The sequence below is a fragment of the Staurois parvus genome, unplaced genomic scaffold (genome assembly GCF_062004578.1).
Source record: "Staurois parvus isolate SC_StPar_1 unplaced genomic scaffold, SC_StPar_1.0 ptg000418l, whole genome shotgun sequence".
NCBI classification, from domain to species: Eukaryota; Metazoa; Chordata; class Amphibia; order Anura; family Ranidae; genus Staurois; species Staurois parvus.
Genome location: NW_028318214.1, coordinates 1803335 through 1822441, shown reverse-complemented (window position 1 = coordinate 1822441; position 19107 = coordinate 1803335). Strand labels below are relative to the sequence as shown.

Sequence of the window (19107 nt, the reverse complement as noted above, 5' to 3'; positions counted from 1 at the left end):
AGTGGTAGAACGTGCCGAATTATGCTCATGATGGGATCCATAGTGAAAACAACCAGAAAAGACAGGTCATCTCAACACATACTGCTCTCTCTGCTTCTGCTCTCTCTATTTCTCTCAAAATGTCTGAAATAGTTAATTTTTTACTGTTTTGCAGTGCATTCTGGGCATTTTGGAAGGTCTCCTGAGGTTATCTTTAAAAAACGCTTCTAAACGCACATAAACATGGTATGCAAACGCTTTTTTAACCTACATTTTCCAATAGTCAGTTTACATTGTTCAGAAGTGTTTTCCAAACGTCCCGTGTACATGGAGCCTTAGTGCACTTATGTGATGCACTTTACTGTTTCACTTGATTTATTAAGCTCTTTATTGTGATTTTAGCGCTGCACGTTTTTATATTTATATTTGTGGGGATTGTTACCTATACCTTGTGTGCTAGCGGCTTTATGTTTATTGATTGCCAGAGCTCACCAATATACAACATATTTACCGCTGCGGGTGTGTATGTTAAGTTAACAACACCCCAAAATCAGTCCGCAAAATGCGTTGCAATGTGCAGAATCGGATCGCATAGGTGTGAATACCCATGCGATCCGATTCTAGTGCGGACCCAAAAAAGGGTCCTGCATGTTTTTGGTGCAGGTGTGGTGCGAATAGAGCCATAAAAAATGTACGGCTCCAATCACACCGCACACAATTCGCATGTGATTTGTACAGGAATGCGGTGCGGTTCCTGTGCGAATCACATGCGATATACCGCACCGAACATATGTGAACCCAGGCTCAAAGTCGCTTCACAGTAGTACTCAAATCGCCTGGCAAAGTGGCACTGCAAGTCACACGACTCTCTGGTAGCAGTAGTGTGAACTGAGACTAAGTGGTTAGCACTTCAGCCTGACAGTACTAGGGTCATCAGTTTGAATCCCAACCACGGCACTACCTGCCTGGGGTTTGCATGTTCTCCCTGTGCCTGTGTGGGTTTCCTCCAGGTAATCTGGTTTCCTCCTACACTCCAAAGACATGCTGGTAGCAAATTGGCCCTATTATGTGTATGTATGAATGTGAGTTAGGGAACTTTAATTGCACGCCCCTTGAGGATTAGGGACTGATGTAAATGAACAATATATGTGTAAAGCGCTGCGTAAATTGACAGCATTATAGAGGAACCAGTTATAAATGTTTTGCATTGAAAGCAGAAGTGACATAACATTCTTTTGCTTCTGCTGCATGATGAGACACCTAGCTAACAGGTGGGAAGCCTCACTTTTGGCATTAGCTGCATGTGCTGCTAGTAATTCAGAATCATGTCAGAGCTTACTGAGCTTCAAAGACAGCAAATTGTTGGTGCCGCTTAGCTGGTGCCTCTGTGATTGAAGTCGCCAATTTATTTGCCGTGTCGCTAGGTACAGTATTAGAGGTGATGGCGGCATATGCAGTTTCTGCGTAAAATTCGTCTGATATGCATAGGCGCGACTGACATCATCAACTGACCGAAAGAGACAAAAGGACATTGCGCAGGATTGTGACCCGGAATAAGAAAACAACTGCTGCAAAAGTGATCAGAGCTCAATCTCAGTCCCATAAAGCAGCCTTTTTCAATCGGGGTGCCGCAGTAACCTGGTGGGCCACAAGGGGTGCCACAGCTGTCGCATGAGACCGAGCTCTCCATCTCCACCCGAACTGTAAATCGGCACTGACTGTAATTACACATAGAAAAGTGGAAGCGAGAGCTGTCCTGCCAGTGTGTACTGTGTATGTGTGTACTGTATGTTTGTGTTTATACGTGTGTGTACTGTATGCATGTACTGTGTGTGTATGTACTGTATGTTTATATGTGTGTATGTACTGTATGTTTGTGTTTATATGTGTATGTGGACTGTATGTATGTACTGTGTGTGTATGCACTGTATGTTTATATGTGTGTATGTACTGTATGTTTATATGTGTGTATGTACTGTATGTTTATATGTGTGTATGTACTGTATGCATGTACTGTGTGTGTATGTACTGTATGTTTATATGGGTGTATGTACTGTATGTTTATATGTATGTGTGTACTGTATGTTTGTGTTTATATGTGTATGTGGACTGTATGTATGTACTGTGTGTGTATGCACTGTATGTTTATATGTGTGTATGTACTGTATGTTGTGTTTATATGTGTGTATGTACTGTATGTTTGTGTTTATATGTGTAGGTGTACTGTATGTATGTACTGTGTGTGTATGTACTGTATGTTTATATGTGTGTATGTACTATATGTTTGTGTTTATATGTGTGTGTACTGTATGTATGTACTGTGTGTGTGTGTACTGTATGTACTGTATGTATGTACTGTATGTGTATGTACTGTATGTTTGTGTTTATATGTGTGTACTGTATGTATGCACTGTGTATGTATTGTATGTTTGTGTTTATATGTGTGTATGTACTGTGTGTGTATATACTGTATGTTTGTATTTATATGTGTGTATGTATGTACTGTATGTTTATGTTTATATATGTGTATTTATGTGTGTACATGCATGTTTATATACGCATGTAGGTACAATATTTTTAATCCTGATCCTGTTCCTGTAGGATCCAAATTGATTTTTTAGGGCTTGTATATAATTCCAGCAAGCGAACAAAAACAGACAAGGGCGCACTCTCATCGTGCATTACAGTGCCCATGTATTTATTGAATAAACAAATGAATATATACTTACAAATCAACGAAAATAAAAGCAGAAGGAGTGGTCCGCAATAACAGCGGATGCAATGCTGTGCCCTTAATATGGATGAGCTATATAGATGAGCTGACGCGTATCGGGAGATAAACCCCCTTCATCAGAGCTACTGAGGAAGGGGGTTTATCTCCCAATACACGTCAACCCCGAAATGCAGCATCACTATGCTTAACCATGTTAACACAGTTGCGGGGCGAGGGTATACTTCCAATTGCAGCCACAGCACATGTACACTCTCAACTGCTGCCTCTACAAAGGAGGAGCATCTGGGGATGGTAAAAAAAGAAGCTGAAGAATGTGGTTTTACCACTCTCCTACCTCACATGTTAACAAGCCCTGCATGTACGGCAGCCCATTCATTTCAATGGGCTGCTCTGCAGAAACACAGGGAAAGAATCCCCTGACCCTTTCTTTTTAAAGCATGTTGAAAACTCACCACGTTTGCCAATGCATGGGGTGATATTAAGAATTAATGAGGCCCTTTCATGTCTTCTAAACAGCAATGCATTTGTCTGCGTGTCAGGAATGTGCATGATTTTGCACACATTCCACGATTCGCAGTGATGTGAACCAAGCCTTACAACGGGGTGCCTCAGGACTGAAAATACCTTTCAAGGGAGGTTGAAAAACGCTGCCGTAAAGATTGAGTCCCATGAAGATTGAGTGCCATGAAGACTGAGATTGAGCCCTGCACTCACTTTTGCAGCACTTGTTTTCTTATTGCAGGCATCAATCCTGCGCAATGTCATTTTGTCTCTTTCGGTCAGTAGGCCATGTCAACCATGATCATGCATCTAAGATGATGTCTTCCCGGAAGCTGTATATGCCGACATAACCTTTGATACTGCACCTCGCGACACGGCAAATGAATTGGCAACTTCAGTCACAAAGGAACCAACTAAGCAATTTGCCCTCTTTGAAGCTCAGTAAGCTCCGACATGACTCCAGATTACTGGCAGCGCACACAGCGAATGACAAAAGTAATGCTTCCCACCTGTTAGTTAGGTGTCTCATCACACAGCGGAAGCAAAAAGCATCACTTCCACTTTCAACGCGAAACATGTCATCACTTTCACACCTGCAGATCATGTAGTGTTTCCATTTCATTGCCTAACTCCTGTAAAATACTGTGGAGCAGACTGGCTACAAGACCATTTACCTGCACAGCTATATTGCACCCTAGTTAGGTTGCTATTAGGATTGAGTAAATTGAGTTTTTGGCTCCTCTGTAGCCAGGGGAGATCCTGTTCTGGATCCTGCTGACTTCAGGCTCCACTACTTCCCCCACGTATTCTAGTAGGTTCTGGAATATAGTGAGTTGGTAAAGGTGGACCTTGTCCTGAATATTCATGTAGCCTCAGCTAATTCCTGGCCAAGAGAGTGACCAGCGGGAGGGTTCTGATGTGTACATGAATAGCCTGGGGTTTAGAAGAACAATGGAGAAAGACACAGCCTGGAGGGACTGCCTGCCTTCCTGGGCCATCTAGTTGGAGTCTGCAGGAGGTTCATCACAGTCCCAGCTCAGGTAGAGCTGGGGGGCCGACTGTCAAGGCTGAAAGAACAGGTCTACAGAAAGTCTGCTGATGATCTGGCTGGGAGGCTGATGGTACAGGATGATACTGGAAGGAGGCATCCATTTACACAGGGACACAGTGAGTAGAGGTCTGAGAGAGATCCTGGGGAGACTGCTGCTGTATGACCCCTTTTTGGGAGACTGTTCCAGATCTACTGGCTCAGGGCTATATCCAGTGTGAGATTCCCCTGAGCTGAAGGTCCACATCCTTTTATATTAGAGGCCTACCTTGAGGGAGTTAACTACTACTAGAGAGTGTCCTCAGCTAAAGTTGCACTGGTTCTGTGGTATCCCCAGTCTCACCCTATACTCTATCCAAGTTCTTCAAGCAATAAATCCTAAAAAGACACTTTTTGTCTTTTTATTGCATAGACTGCAGACCTACTAGCTGCCATGCATCTAACAGGGAATAGAACCTGGGACAAAACAGTAAGAATGGCTTGGGGTCTGTGCTACCGTTATTTGGTAACACAGCTGTAGTACTGCACTACTAGATATTATCCATTTTCTATAAGTGATCCAGCAGTGTGCTGTCCAAAAACAAAACCATGGCCATCGTTCTTGATTGATATGACTTTTTTGTGCTACACAGACATCACTAGTTCCTGGGGACTAAGGTTGTATTTTTCAGATGATGGAACAACCCATAAGAAGATTGACAGCACAGTAAACGAATGACAGGTGTACTTTCAGAGATGATAATTTTTTGCAAAACAACTGATAAGGTTGAAGAACTCTACGACTGAAGCATAAAAAGCAATGGTTGGCTTGGTCAGGGACTGGGATAGGCATGGAGATCTCCCCAAACCCAGGTATGGCTATGACATATTGCAGAAGGGAGAACTGGGATGGGTGACTAGGGAGAATTTGCCCTGTAGGACAGGGCTAAAAAGATATGTTGGGTTTTGAAAAACAACTGATAAGGTTGAAGAACTCTACAATTGAAGCACAAAAAGAAATGGTTGGCTTGGTCAGGGACTGGGATGGGCATGGAGATCTCCCCAAACCCAGGCATGGCTATGACATATTGCAGAAGGGATGGATGACTAGGGAGAATTTGCCCTGTAAGACAGGGCTAAAAAGATATGTTGGGTTAGTGGCTCTGAGTGGGGATACCCAATAAATCAGACCTCGATTAGAACAGGACCCGCAGTCAGTGACACGTCGGCCATTATATAGCTACTTGCTTCCAGTTCAGACCTGCAAACACAGATTGCGGCAGTGTGAATTCTTCCAGCATCAACTACTTTTGTGGCTCTGAGATGTCTTGTGACCCAACACCGAAAACTGCATATGAAGCATGCTGAAAGATGTGTCACAGTAAACCACAGAAAAACTGTGGAGGAAGGAGTGCCAGACCAGAACTGGATAAAATAGTCCAAGATAATTGTTAATAATCGTTAATTATTAGTAAAAAAGGCCATTAAATACAGCCAATGCATTTAAGGGGAAACACCACCCCCCCTTCATTAGAGCTCAACAAAGGATAAAACTTAGATGGACCCAGAGAAAATTGTGACTTCACAGATCTATAAAAAAACCAGTACTGAACTTTCCACATGGAGCTACAATTTGATAGCAGTGGCTAAGCAGTAGTGATGAAAGGGGAGTGGTGAAATGTATACGGTATTTTTATATGTCTTTTTTTACCAACAAATAGAAAGATCTTGGACTCTTATCTGGTTTGGGTCTGACACCCCTTTCTATATTTTTATAGTTTGAGCTACTGTTGCATGCCCATCGACGAAAGCATTGCTGTGTGGGAGCTGCCTCACCAGAGCTGTTGAGCTAGTTTGAAGGTTTCCTTCATCTGACTACACTTGCAAGCCTAAATTCCTCTTTGAGTATACTGTTCTGGAGTAAACTGTTCTAGAGCAGTCATTCTCAAGGGTTCTGTGGAACCCCAGGATTTGTCCAGAGGTTGCTAGGTGTTCCTTGAGCTGCTTGACCTCTCATTCATTGGTGCCTGCATAGCTCTAAGGCCAATTCCACTTGAAAGAGCCAGAAGCATGACACCAACAATCTTTTATCTGTCTATAGAGGTGGCATTTTGAGGACCTCTGTAAGGGGGGCAATATTCCCACTGACCCACTATGCAAAAGGCATCTTTCCTACTCAATCCAATAAATTAGTTTTAGAAGAGGATCCCTAGACTTGAAAAATATTCCTTCAACCTTCATAAAAGGAAAAGCAAGGCTGTTCTAGAGAAACACCTTTCACCATGCCCACAATGCAGCTCTGTGGAACACTTTGTTCCATACACTTTCTTTAGTCTACAGAATTTCATGAAATTGGTTGTGTTCCCCCAAGCCCCCCCTCCCCCCAAGCCAAATGTTCCCAGTCCTCCCCTGTGCCAAAATCTGCATTTCACTTGAGCTATTGAGCTCCATAAATTGTTATGCAGAATGCACTACAAGGAGGAAGACATATACATAATTTGCTGGATGAAAATACAGGTGATATTAGCATATTAGCTGAAACGCTGTACCAGAGCCATGCTAAAGGGGAAAGAAGGTCTCCGAATCAGGTTGGAAATAGCAGTAAAAACCCTCTGGAGAATCAGTTCTTGCCCTCTTTACCCGAAATGGAGAAGTCCCTCTTTACTTGTACCAACTTGGTAATCCATCTGTACAGTGCCGGGGGGCTTGCATACAGTGTACAATGAACTCATTGTCATAGAATAATCCTATTCACATAGAATACAGCGATTATGGTTCTGGCGTGCTCCGTGCGCCGTCTGTGGGTGTGTCGTCTTCCCGCCTTGCTCGCCGCACTTGCTGCTCATGCTCCCGCTTGCGGAGTCTCTCCTTTTGTTTCTCCATTTTCTCATTGACTTTCCGGAGCTTCTCAACTGTCAGTCTCATGTCTCTGATCTTTTTTCTAATGAGCATTCTGTCTTGAGAATTTACTCCAAGGGCCTAGAGAGAAAGAAAGGGGGAGAAGATGGTGTATCATGATGGGGAAACCCAAAACTCATGGGTTTCAGTAACATTTTGACTGCTGAAGCCAGATTAAAATGTAGATGTTTATTATACAAGCATGTAGCTAGACCTCCATGCAGGGAGAGCAGAACAATACATGGTGTTGGATACAAAGTAATGCTCTATCTAACTAGGGCCTTCTAATACAATTTATATGCTCTACAGTGGGTGGCACCCAGCTATCTGATCTGTGTCCCCGGAAAAACTCACTGAGATGGGATTATTTGTCCACATGTTACTGTCACTTCCAGTGTCCTTCAGGTCTTCAAAGGCTGTGACAACAATCTTGCAAATGAAGAAGAGGGCAACAGGTGTGGAACTGGTTTTCCCACACAGAAAGAAGAAATACCAGATGTTAGGCCATCTGCTTCATTACCAATGTATTTCATATTAACAATGTATTTTATTTATTCCTAAAATGGCTGCTCCATTTTCCCTTACATTCCCTCCTCTTGGACATCATATTGTCAAAACAATTATCCCTTCCTAAAGCATTACTTTGTATCCAACACTATGTATTGTTCTGCTCTCCCTGCATGGAGATCTAGCTACATGCTTGTATATTATTATTATTATTATTATTATGCAATATTTATAAAGTGCCAATAGTTCACTCAGCGCTGTACATTACAAAGGAGGACAGAACATGTGACAGAACAATACCAATACAATGCAAAACATGAGGGGATTGAGGGCCCTGCTCTTTCGAGCTTACAATCTAGGAGGGAGGGGATAGTGGTACAGGAGGAGATAGCTGTGGGGGATGGAGTGGTAGGAAGAGTGGAGGAGGTCGGCAAGTTAGCAGGGGGTGGGGTAGGCTTCCCTAAAGAGGTGGGTTTTCAGGGTGCGCCTAAAGGAGAGGAGAGTAGGTGATAATCTGATGGGTTGGGGCAGGGAGTTCCAGAGGATGGGTGACACCCTGGAGAAGTCCTGGAGGCGGGCATGGGAGGAGGAGACCAGGGAACTAGAGAGCAGGAGGTCTTGTGAGGAGTGGAGTGTGCGTGTTGGGTGGTACTTGGATATTAGGTCAGTGATGTAGTTCGGGGCAGTATGGTGGACAGCTTTGTACGTCAGTGTTAGGATATTGAATTTGATCCGTTGCGCAATCGGAAGCCAGTGGAGGGATTGGCAGAGGGGGGTGGCGGAAATGGAGCGGTTGGAAAGGTGAATGAGTCTGGCAGCTGTATTCAGGATCAACTGAAGCGGGGATAGCCAGCGGCGAGGCAGGCCAGTGAGGAGGGAGTTGCAGTAGTCGAGTCGTGATATGATGAGGGAGTGGATGAGCTGTTTAGTGGTTTCTGGGGTTAGGAACGTGCGGTTTTTGGCGATGTTGTGGAGGTGGTGTCTGCATGAGTTAGTTAAAGATTGGACTTGGGGCTGGAAGGATAGGTTGGAGTCCAGAATGACACCAAGTACTCTGGCCTGCGGGGCGGGTTTGATGGTGGCGTTGTTGGATGTGATGTATAATAAACATCTACTTTTCAATCTGGCTTCAGCAGTCAAAATGTTACTGAAACCCATGAGTTTTGGGTTTCCCCGTCATATCATAATAAAGGAATATAACAATTCTCAATCATAAGTCATTAATAGATGGTCAGAGAGTCCATCATTTGCCATTGGGCTGTCAGGCTGTCCATCCTGCTCATAACAATGGAAGTTTTAAAATCTGGAAATTCCTTAAAATCCCTAAAAATGTTTACCTTGAGCTTGCTGCTGTCCAGTTGGAGAAGTTGTTCACCATTGATATTATGCTCTGTGAATTCAGTTACACAGTGTTCCAGGTTAATACTCATTAGCCAGTTAGTCACTTGCTGTGTGCTCCACTCAATAGGACTACGGGGACTGTGTCTGGGAGACTGGCCGTCATCAAGGATCTGTAAGGAAGTATAGGCAATCAGCTTTGGGATTTTTCGGTATCCTGGAAAGTTTTGATAGACTTAATTAATAATGCTCTACAAGATATAACACAAGAGATGAGCCTGACAAGAGAAGAAAAATACATACAATATGTTAAATTACCGCAAACATTAAGAATGAACATTAGAATGGATGACTGAGGGTTATAATGGACATAAGACTTGATGTCAGTATGTTGGACAATCAAATGGATGATGGAGCAGAATGCTGGACACTAGTGAAGATGATGAAGCTGTGTGTTGAACATTAATGTAGATGATGGCACAGTATGCTGGATATTATTATTATATTATTATATTGGCTGATGGATCAGTATGCTGAGCATTATACTGGATTATGGTGCAGTATGCTGGATATTAGTTTCACTAATGGAGTTGTATGCAGGACCTTAGATTGCATGATAGAGCTGTATACTGGCTGCTGAGATGGATGATGCAGCTGTATGCTGGACATAAGGACAAATAATAGTGTAGTATGCTGGACTTTAAATGAATGATGGAGCTGTATGCTGAACGTTAGTGTGGACAATGGATCTGTATGCTGGACATAAACAGTAGAGGAGTATGCTGCACATTAAAGTGGATTATGGAGCTCTACGGCTGAAACTCGAAAAATTAGAATATCGTGCAAAAGTTAATTTATTTCAGTAATGCAACTTAAAGGTGAAACTAATATATGAGATAGACTCATTACATGCAAAGCAAGATAGTTCAAGCCGTGATTTGTCATCATTGTGATGATTATGGCTTACAGCTCATGAAAACCCCAAATCCACAATCTCAGTAAATGAGAATATTGTGAAAAGGTGCAATATTCTCGGCTCAAAGTGTCCCACTCTAATCAGCTAATTAAGCCATAACACCTGCAAAGGGTTCCTGAGCCTTTAAATGGTCTCTCAGTCTGGTTCAGTAGGAATCACAATCATGGGAAAAACTGCTGACCTGACAGTTGTGCAGAAAACCAACATTGACACCCTCCATAAGGAGGGAAAGCCTCAAAAGGTAATTGCAATAGAAGTTGGATGTTCCCAAAGTGCTGTATCAAAGCACATTAATAGAAAGTTATGTGGAAGGGAAAAGTGTGGAAGAAAAAGGTGCACAAGCAGCAGGGATGACCGCAGCCTGGAGAGGATTGTCAGGAAAAGGCCATTCAAAAGTGTTGGGGACTTTCACAAGGAGTGGACTGAGGCTGGAGTCAGTGCATCAAGAGCCACCACACACAGACGGATCCTGGACATGGGCTTCAACTGTCGTATTCCTCTTGTCAAGCAACTCCTGAACAACAAACAACGTCACAAGCGTCTTACCTGGGCTAAAGAAAAACAGACCTGGTCTGTTGCTCAGTGGTTCAAAGTCCTCTTTTCTGATGAGAGCAACTTTTGCATCTCATTTGGAAACCAAGGACCCCGAGTATGGAGGAAGAATGGAGAGGCCCAAGGACCCTGAGTATGGAGGAAGAATGGAGAGGCACACACTGCAAGATTCTTGAAGTCCAGTGTGAAGTTTCAATTAGAATTGATGAGAATGGATGACAAAGCTTTATGCCAGACATTAGAGTGGAGGATGGAGCTTTATGCCAGACATTAGAGTGGAGGATGGAGCTTTATGCCAGACATTAGAGTGGAGGATGGAGCTTTATGCCAGACATTAGAGTGGATGATGGAGCTTTATGCCAGACATTAGAGTGGATGATGGAGCTTTATGCCAGACATTAGAGTGGATGATGGAGCTTTATGCCAGACATTAGAGTGGAGGATGGAGCTTTATGCCAGACATTAGAGTGGATGATGGAGCTTTATGCCAGACATTAGAGTGGAGGATGGTGCGGTGCAGTACATTGCTCAATAGCATGGGTGATGAAGTAGTATCCTGGACATAAGCATAGAACATGAAGCAGTATGCTGCCCATTGTGGTGGATAATGGAGCTCTACAGTGGACATTACAAAGATGATGTAGCTGTATGCTGGATATGAGTGGATAATGGTGTAGTATTGCAGACATTAGAGTGGATAATGGAGCTGCATGCTGGGCATTAGACTGGATTATGGATCAGTATGTTGAGCATTATATTGGATTATGGAGCAGTATACTGGACATTAGTTTGGATAATTCAGCTATATACCGGACACTAGGATAGATGATGGAGCTGTATACTCGGTATAGACGTAGGTGATGGAGCTGTATAGTGATGAATAATGGACATGTATTCTGAACATAAGAGTGGACAATGGAGCTGTTTAGTGGGCACTAGGACAGATGATGCAGCTGTATGCTGGACATAAGGGTGGAAAATGGTGCAGTATGTTGAAACATTAGAGTGGAATCTGTATGCTAAACTTTAAGACTGATGATGGAGCTGTACGGAGGTTACTATATTATTATACAGGATTTATATCGCGCCAACAGTTTGCTCAGCGCTTTACAATATAAAGGGAGACAATACAGCAACAATACAGTTCAATACAAGAGGGAAAGGAGGGCCCTGCTCCTTGGAGCTTAAAATCTAGGAGGGAGGGGCTAGTGGTACAAAAGGTAACTGTGGGGGATGGACTGGTTGGAAGAGTAGAAGATTCCAGTATTAGCTGAGGGCAGGATAGGCTTCCCTGAAGAGATAGGTTTTCAGAGATTGCCTAAAAGTGAGCAGAGTAGGCGACCGTCTGATAAATTGGGGTAGAGAGTTCCATAGGATGAGGGAAGCTCTGGAGAAGTCCTGGAGACGAGCATGGGAGGAGGAGATAAGGGAGCTAGAGAGTAGGAGGTCTTGTGAGGAGCGGAGAGCACGGTTTGGTTGATATTTAGAGACAAGATCGGTGATGTAATTTGGGGCAGAGTTATAAATGGCTTTATACGTTATTGTTGGTGTTTTGAATTTTATCTGTTGGGCAATTGGAAGCCAGTGGAGGGATTGGCAGAGAGCGATGGAGGACACTGAATGGGGGCCAGCGGAGGGATTGGCAGAGAGGGGTGGCAGATATGGAACGGTTAGTAAGGTGAATGAGTCTGGCAGCAGCATTCATGATAGACTGGAGAGGGGATAGCCTGCGATGAGGTCGGCCAATGAGGAGGGAGTTACAATAGTCAAGGCGAGAGATAACAAGGGAGTGGATAAGTTGCTTAGTGGTTTCCGAGGTTAGGAACGGGAGTATCTATGAGATGTTGCAGAGGTGATGTCTACAAGATTTGGACAGTGATTGGATTTGGGGATTAGAATGGATGATGGAGCTGTATGGTGGATATTAGTATGGGTGATGGGGCAGTATGCTTGACTCTTGGGTAGTACTGCTGGACTTTCAATATACAGAACATTAGAGTGTATGATGGAACAGTATGCTGGACATTAGAATAGATGATTGAGCAAGATGCTGGACATTAAAGTGGCTGATTGATCTGTATGCTGAACATTAGAGTGGATGACAGAGCAGTATAGGGGACATTGGGCTGGATGATGGAGCAGTGTAGTGGACACTGGGTTGGATAAGGAAACAGTATACTGGAAATTAGAGCTGAAGATGGAGCAGTTTGCTGCACATTAGAATGGATGATGGAACAGTATGCTGAATATTAGAGTGGACAACAGAGCTGTTTAGTGGACTTTAGAGGGACTTAGGCTCATGTTGGATAGAAGAGTGAAGAATATATTAATAGTGAAGATCACAAAGGATGGGGGGAATAAAGAAAGCAATGCCTGCCACGTCAATGCGAGTCGCTAGAACGGAGTAGGTAGTGCTGAAGAGTACACAGATTATCAACTGAGGAAACTATGAACTCATAAATTACATATCAGTACAATAAATGTTTTTAAGAAATCCTAATAGGTAACACACTGTGGTTGAGTTACTAAGATTGGAGCGCAAAATCTGGTGCAGCTCTGCATAGCAGCCAATCAGCTTCCAGGTTTTATTGTCAAAGCTTAATTGAACAAGCTGAAGTTAGAAGCTGATTGGCTTCCATGCAAAGCTACACCAGATTTTGCACTCTCCAGTTTTAGTAAATCTCCCCCAATAACCATCCTAGAAAACATATAAATATTAGTTGCATACAAGCCAACAGCAGAGATGTATTAGTATGTATAAACATCGCAGTAATTCCATGCACTGGGTTACAATGTGAGGACGGCTGCTTACACCACGTTCCACCCAGGGGCGGACTGATAACTCATGGGGCCCCCGGGCAATAGGGGATCATGGGGCCCCTGTGTCCTTGCCCACACTCAAAAAAGCTTATAAAAAAGGTACCAGGGGCATTTCATGGGGCCCCCTACTGACCCCGGGCCCTCGGGCAGTGCCCGAGTGCTCGAATGGTCAGTCCGCCCCTGGTTCCACCAAACACTGCAAAGACCAACACCAGCAAGAGAGATGGGGGAGTGCAAAGCACAGGGATACATGCTGTAAGTGCCATAAAAGATATATAAAAAAAAAAAACTCACCTCATCATCTATCATATCCAGGCTCTTTATAGTTTGCAGCAAAGAAATGGTGGGAAAAATGATCATTCAAGAAAAAGAAGAGGAAATAAATGTACATGAATTATCAGCCAATCAAAGTAGAAATTTAAAAGGTGAAACATCCTGCGGGACTTATTTTATAAATCAGATTCATTTTATTGAGAAAAAGTACAAAAGTACCTTTACAGCTTTATGCAATAAAGATATATTTCAATAAAGAGTAACACTTTTGTTTAGAAAAAAAAACTTACCCTTTTGGATGTACATTGCAGGGATTTTACCAAACTTTATTTTTAGATTCCTACCTTTTGTTATATTGAAGAGAAAGCAGTTTGTTTCTCTGTATCCATGTGCAAAGTGACTGTGAATGGGAGTGATTTCGTAATTATCAGTCAGCTGCTGCACTTGCAGGGTTCTAATGAGGAAAGTGGCAGGGTCTGCATCCCGTTAGACAGGATTTCCCTTTGGGAGCATCTCACCAAAAACAACATTTTTATTGCAGGGGAACTCAAAATCTGACTTGTGTCTTAGTGCAGACTTCTGGGAAAATAAGTGAGCCAATCACACAGGCAGGAATTTACATTTCTGGGGGATGTTCTGTACACCATCTGTGCACAGAATGCCTCCAGGTCGCCATATTGTATTTTACAGAGAATTACAGCGCTGCAGATTGGAAAGAAAGGGTCATTTTGATAACATTCAATTACAATATGACTTGTGCAACAATTGTATATGCTATATTATTTTTTTTTTATTTTCAATTTTTTCCCCACGATAGTGGAGTGACCCTTTGAATCTAGCACATAACCCCTAAGGTAACAGTAATTGTTTGTTACATTTCTTTTAAATGTCTTAAGCTGGCCATAGATGGTTTGAATCTTGACTGGTCCCTGTTAAAAGTGTTTTTCCGAATGATCACTACCGGCGGATATAGCTGCCGGCAGTGATCATTGTATTTTGCTGGCCAGGAATGCTCTCTGTGCCTCCTCCCACTGGCAGAATTCAATAGCCCTGCAGGAGGGATTCCCCCATCAACACGTATTGTTTTGATGGGGAATCGAACAATTTTCTTTCCTGAAACATGTGGTTGCAGGAAAGAAAACTGCATAATGTATGGCCAGTGCCGGGACAAGGTAGTCTGGAGGCCAGGGTGAACATGCCATATTGCGCCCCCCCCCCCTTTCCACCCAAGATGTATGAGCATTATGTGTCAGCAAAAATCCCCTCCCCCCCAAATCTGCATGCTTACTCCCAAAGCATTATTTCCCCCTCCTCCCAATAAAAATCTGCACTCCTGCTGAATCTCCCCTTCCAGCACAAATCTTTGCCCCCCCCCCCCCCCCGATCCCCCAGCTCAAATTCTCTCTCTCTGCCCTTATCCCCCCATCACAAATTCACCCCCCCCAAAAATCCCCCTCATAGCACAAATCGTCAGCCCCTTAAACTTCCCCTCTGAGCACAAATCCTTTTCTCCCCACTCCATATCCCCCCTTCCAGCAAAAATTCCAATCCCCCATCCAAACACAAATCCCACCCCCCCAAAAAAAAAATCCCCTTCTAGCACAAATCCCCCCCCCCACCATATTACCTTTTCTAGCACAACCCCAGTCCTAGCACAAATTCTCTTTCCCCATCCCCCCTCCCAACACAAATCCCCCCAAATCACCACTCCCAAAATTACCCCATCCAGCACAAATATCCTCCCCCCAATCTCTCTGTGGTGCTCTCTCACCACCTCACAAGATATCACAGTACCCAAGGCAGCTGCCCCTCCTGCCCACCTCTTGTCCTGGCCCTGCCTATGGCCAGCTTAAGGCCACACAAGAATTCCAATTGTTTAGTACACTTTTCTTTCAAAAGCAACAATCAAGAGATACAATGTACATTACAATACAGAAATCCTATATCCTTTTCATGGCAATCCCTTAATAGAAACAAAGGTCCCCCCAGGTGTTCCTAGAGATCAGGGGACTGCTCTAGAGTTGGAATGTGAGAGACAGACCATTTATTCAGAGTCTGTCACATTTAAATAATACGGAGATTAACATACTATGGCCTGAGCTTTGATATGACTTGAGCCATACTATTAACTTGATCCAGCACTGAGCATGAGAGCAGTGGCTCTATCCACTCTCTCCTTCCTCATAGGCTCACAGACAGCAGCGGGATCCAATGGCTGTCAATCACAGCCAGTGAGGAGGGTGGGGCTGAGTCATGCTGTGTGTATCAATGGACACACAGAGAGCGGCTCAGAAGCAAGCCCACACAAGTGCCCCCATAGCAACCAGGCACTTTGGCAGGGAAGAGGGACTAAGAATGCCGGCGGAGAACAGCAGAAGAGGAGGATCAGGGCTGCTCTGTGCAAAACCATTAACTACAACATGTTTGATATTTTTAGAAAATAAAATGTGATCCTTTCCAATCACTTCAATGTTGGGAATGCATTAAGGTGAAACATGTCCTGCCTTTAGAACCACTCTAAGGCTTTGCCCCTTTGGATTGGAGTAGAGTGCTTGCTTTTGCTGCACCATACTAAAAGAAATCTTTACTGGGAGAAGTAGGTAGGTTCGCACTGGTATTGTCTCTTTCTGGAAATTGTAGCTGCCTGTCTGTCATGCTGAGGATTTCACATCAATATTTGTTGAGTCACTGACTAGGAAAGTGAGAATTGAGTCAGAAATCGTCATCTGCACATTGGTTTTTGGTTACGTGGGTCAATGTGTGGTCAGCATGAGAGCCAGGAAACAAGGAAAGCAAATATATAGACCAGCAATTACGGCTTTCCCCCAAAGCAGCCAGGTAACTGGCATTTTTGGAATGAAGTCAGCAGCGGCTATTTTTCTCTTATGACAGGAGATCTTTAGGGCCTATTCACACAAGGGACTGCATGGGAATTGCACAGGAATGCAGTGCGGTTCCTGCGAGATTCACATGCAGTTCTGTGCAGTGTGACTTCAGCCTATTCATTCTGAATGGGCTAAAATTGCACCACACCGCACCAAAAGTAGTGCGTTCACTACTTTTTGAAAAGCACTGCAATCAGATCAGATGGTACTCTTGTACCATGTGATCTGGTGCAGGCGAACGCACTGCGTTTTCGACCTGCGCTTTGGGTATTGTTAACTCTGCACTGACACCCGCTGCAGATCGCAAGGGCAGTGCAACTGGAATGAAGTGCTGGAAACCGCACAGGGCCAGTACAGGAGGGCTGGCTCTGCCACCCCTATCAGCAGCCCTGCACCCTGTAACCCACTGATGGCCCCCCTGTCCCTTGGGGCCCTTATGTTGTACAAGATGCACATGGAGTTTATCTAAATATGTCCTAGCACTACACTGGCACTGTGTAAATGATCCACAATCAGGTGCTTTCCCTAGGCAATCTAGGCGGCTGCCTAGGGCGCACTGCCACCTAGGGGCACTTGGACACAGCACAGGCCGACACTCTTTCTGTGTGGGACGCCACCACGTCATGAATAATCCTCCAGCTGAGGGGAGGGGCGGCAGAGAAGAGGAGAGTACAGAGAAGAACAGAGAAAGATGCCGGGTGTCTGGGGCCAGTGTAGCAGCTGAGTTGCAGCTCGTTCCAGTGTTCCTGTCAGACTCAGTCCCTTACTGCAATCCGGCTTGCGGCTGCAGATCACTGTGGAGTTCCAGCCCTTCTCTTCCCATTCATCAGCGAAGGCGGAGCTGTGCCTGCGGAGGAAGGTAATGTTTGACTCTGATGTCTTGTGTCTATTTGAGTGTGATAGGCCGGCCAGACATCACATGTGCAATGTGTCAGTGAGGGATGACATCATCATGATCCCACAGCTTGCTCTTCTAGTGCCTGCTGGGCCTGCTGATCTGTGCCAGTGTTGGTGGTGGTATGTTGTGTTGGATCTGTCACTGTGTTCAGGTGTTGTCTGTCTGTATGTGGACTGGGCTGCCTGATGTCACAGCATTTGATCTCCCCCCATTGTCTGGGGAATTCCAGCCTTGGATCTGTCAGAGTGTGGATCCATCATCCTCCACTCACTGCAACTGTCACCCGCCACTGCCAGCCACAGATACAGTCCATCCCTGACACTGATTATGTCTTTAATATTGGTGCTGGTGGCATCTTATGGCACTTATTTTTGCAACTTAAAAGAAATGTAGCAGTTTCATGTTTTGTTGATTTAATATTTTCTACTGTTTAAGAAAATTATTTTTTTTTAGTACCAGTAGCTGGTCTTGTCTAGGGCACAAAATAGTCTACCACCAGCCCTGTCCAGAATAATAACTGAACTCTGTTCACAGATCCTAAAACTGATCTCACATTTTTAATCCAGGATAATCAATTGTAATCAGTGTTATGGACTGAAAGAAAATGGGAAAATAATCCAGTTCAGGAACAGGTCAGGAAAATATGTATTTAGACATCTGCTGTTGGAAATAGACAGATATTAGTTTCACTAGAACTTTGTTTGTTCATTCTGTGTATCCAAGCAAGTTGAGCTAGATGGACCTTATATAACCTTTCTGGCTACACTGTGCAATGATGCAGCACTTTTATATGGTAACAATAGCATAATAACAATGTCATAGGAAACAGAGACCACATACCTCATCGGAGGACAGCACTAGAGAATGGGATCGTTCTGCCAGCTTTGTTTCCGCCACAAAACCGCTCAGGTCCGCGGAACTGGTGCTGCTGGCGCTGAACTCATCGCTCAATGTGACATTCTGCAATACAAACCCAAGAGAAAAGAATTACAGTCCAGTTCATATTACAGTGTGTGCAGGATAATAACCTTTTTCTTTTTGGTTAGTAAAAGTACAATTTGCTGCCCTAGGGCCACATATGCCCCTGAATGATTCTCTGAATTCTGCAGCCTCTACAAATATTAAGAAAAAATTTCATGAGCAATATTTCACAGAAGAGGAAAGCATTTGCATCATTTAATTTATTCCTTTATTATAGCCTTCTTATTATTTTATAATATATATATAATATAATAATATTATTATATATAATATATATATAATTATTATTATAACTCATCATTCCTATTTACAGTTCTCAGCAGACGTATGCATGATCCAGGACAGGATGACTTCAAGAGAGCAATGTAAAGCTACGAGATGTTCTAATGTTGTTCAACCAAGCTCAACCAAGGTTCTATTGAACCCTAATGTTCCTCCAGAATTTGGTAGAGAGATTGAACTTCAACCTGATGGTGTCTGCAAAGTTCTACTGCTAACGCCATTAGCCAGAGCCAATGGTTAGACACCAATGATCTTTTTAGCTGTCTATTATGATGGCATTCCTCCCACTCACCATGAATGTAAAGGGTATTCTTCTACCGGCCACCAATGTAAAGGGTATTCTTCCACTGGCCACCAATGTAAAGGGTATTCTTCCACTGGCCACCAATGTAAAGGGTATTCTTCCAATGGCCACCAACGAAAGGGGCATTCTTCCCATTGACAACCGATATAAAC

General features: G+C 43.7%; 1 protein-coding gene across 1 annotated transcript in view; it reads right to left on the bottom strand.

Annotated features, from left to right (window-relative positions):
* Nucleotides 1-6723: 6723 nt before the first annotated feature.
* Nucleotides 6724-19107, bottom strand: part of PPP1R9A (protein phosphatase 1 regulatory subunit 9A) — a 312177-nt gene continuing 299793 nt past the window's right edge. Inside the window, exons 15-18 of the mRNA XM_089687140.1 lie at nucleotides 18229-18348; nucleotides 13627-13650; nucleotides 8984-9157; nucleotides 6724-7220 (exon numbers count right to left, since the gene is read on the bottom strand). Coding sequence (XP_089543266.1) covers nucleotides 7011-7220; nucleotides 8984-9157; nucleotides 13627-13650; nucleotides 18229-18348 — 528 coding nt within the window. The 3' untranslated portion in view covers nucleotides 6724-7010. The remainder of the gene's footprint in view (nucleotides 7221-8983; nucleotides 9158-13626; nucleotides 13651-18228; nucleotides 18349-19107) is intronic.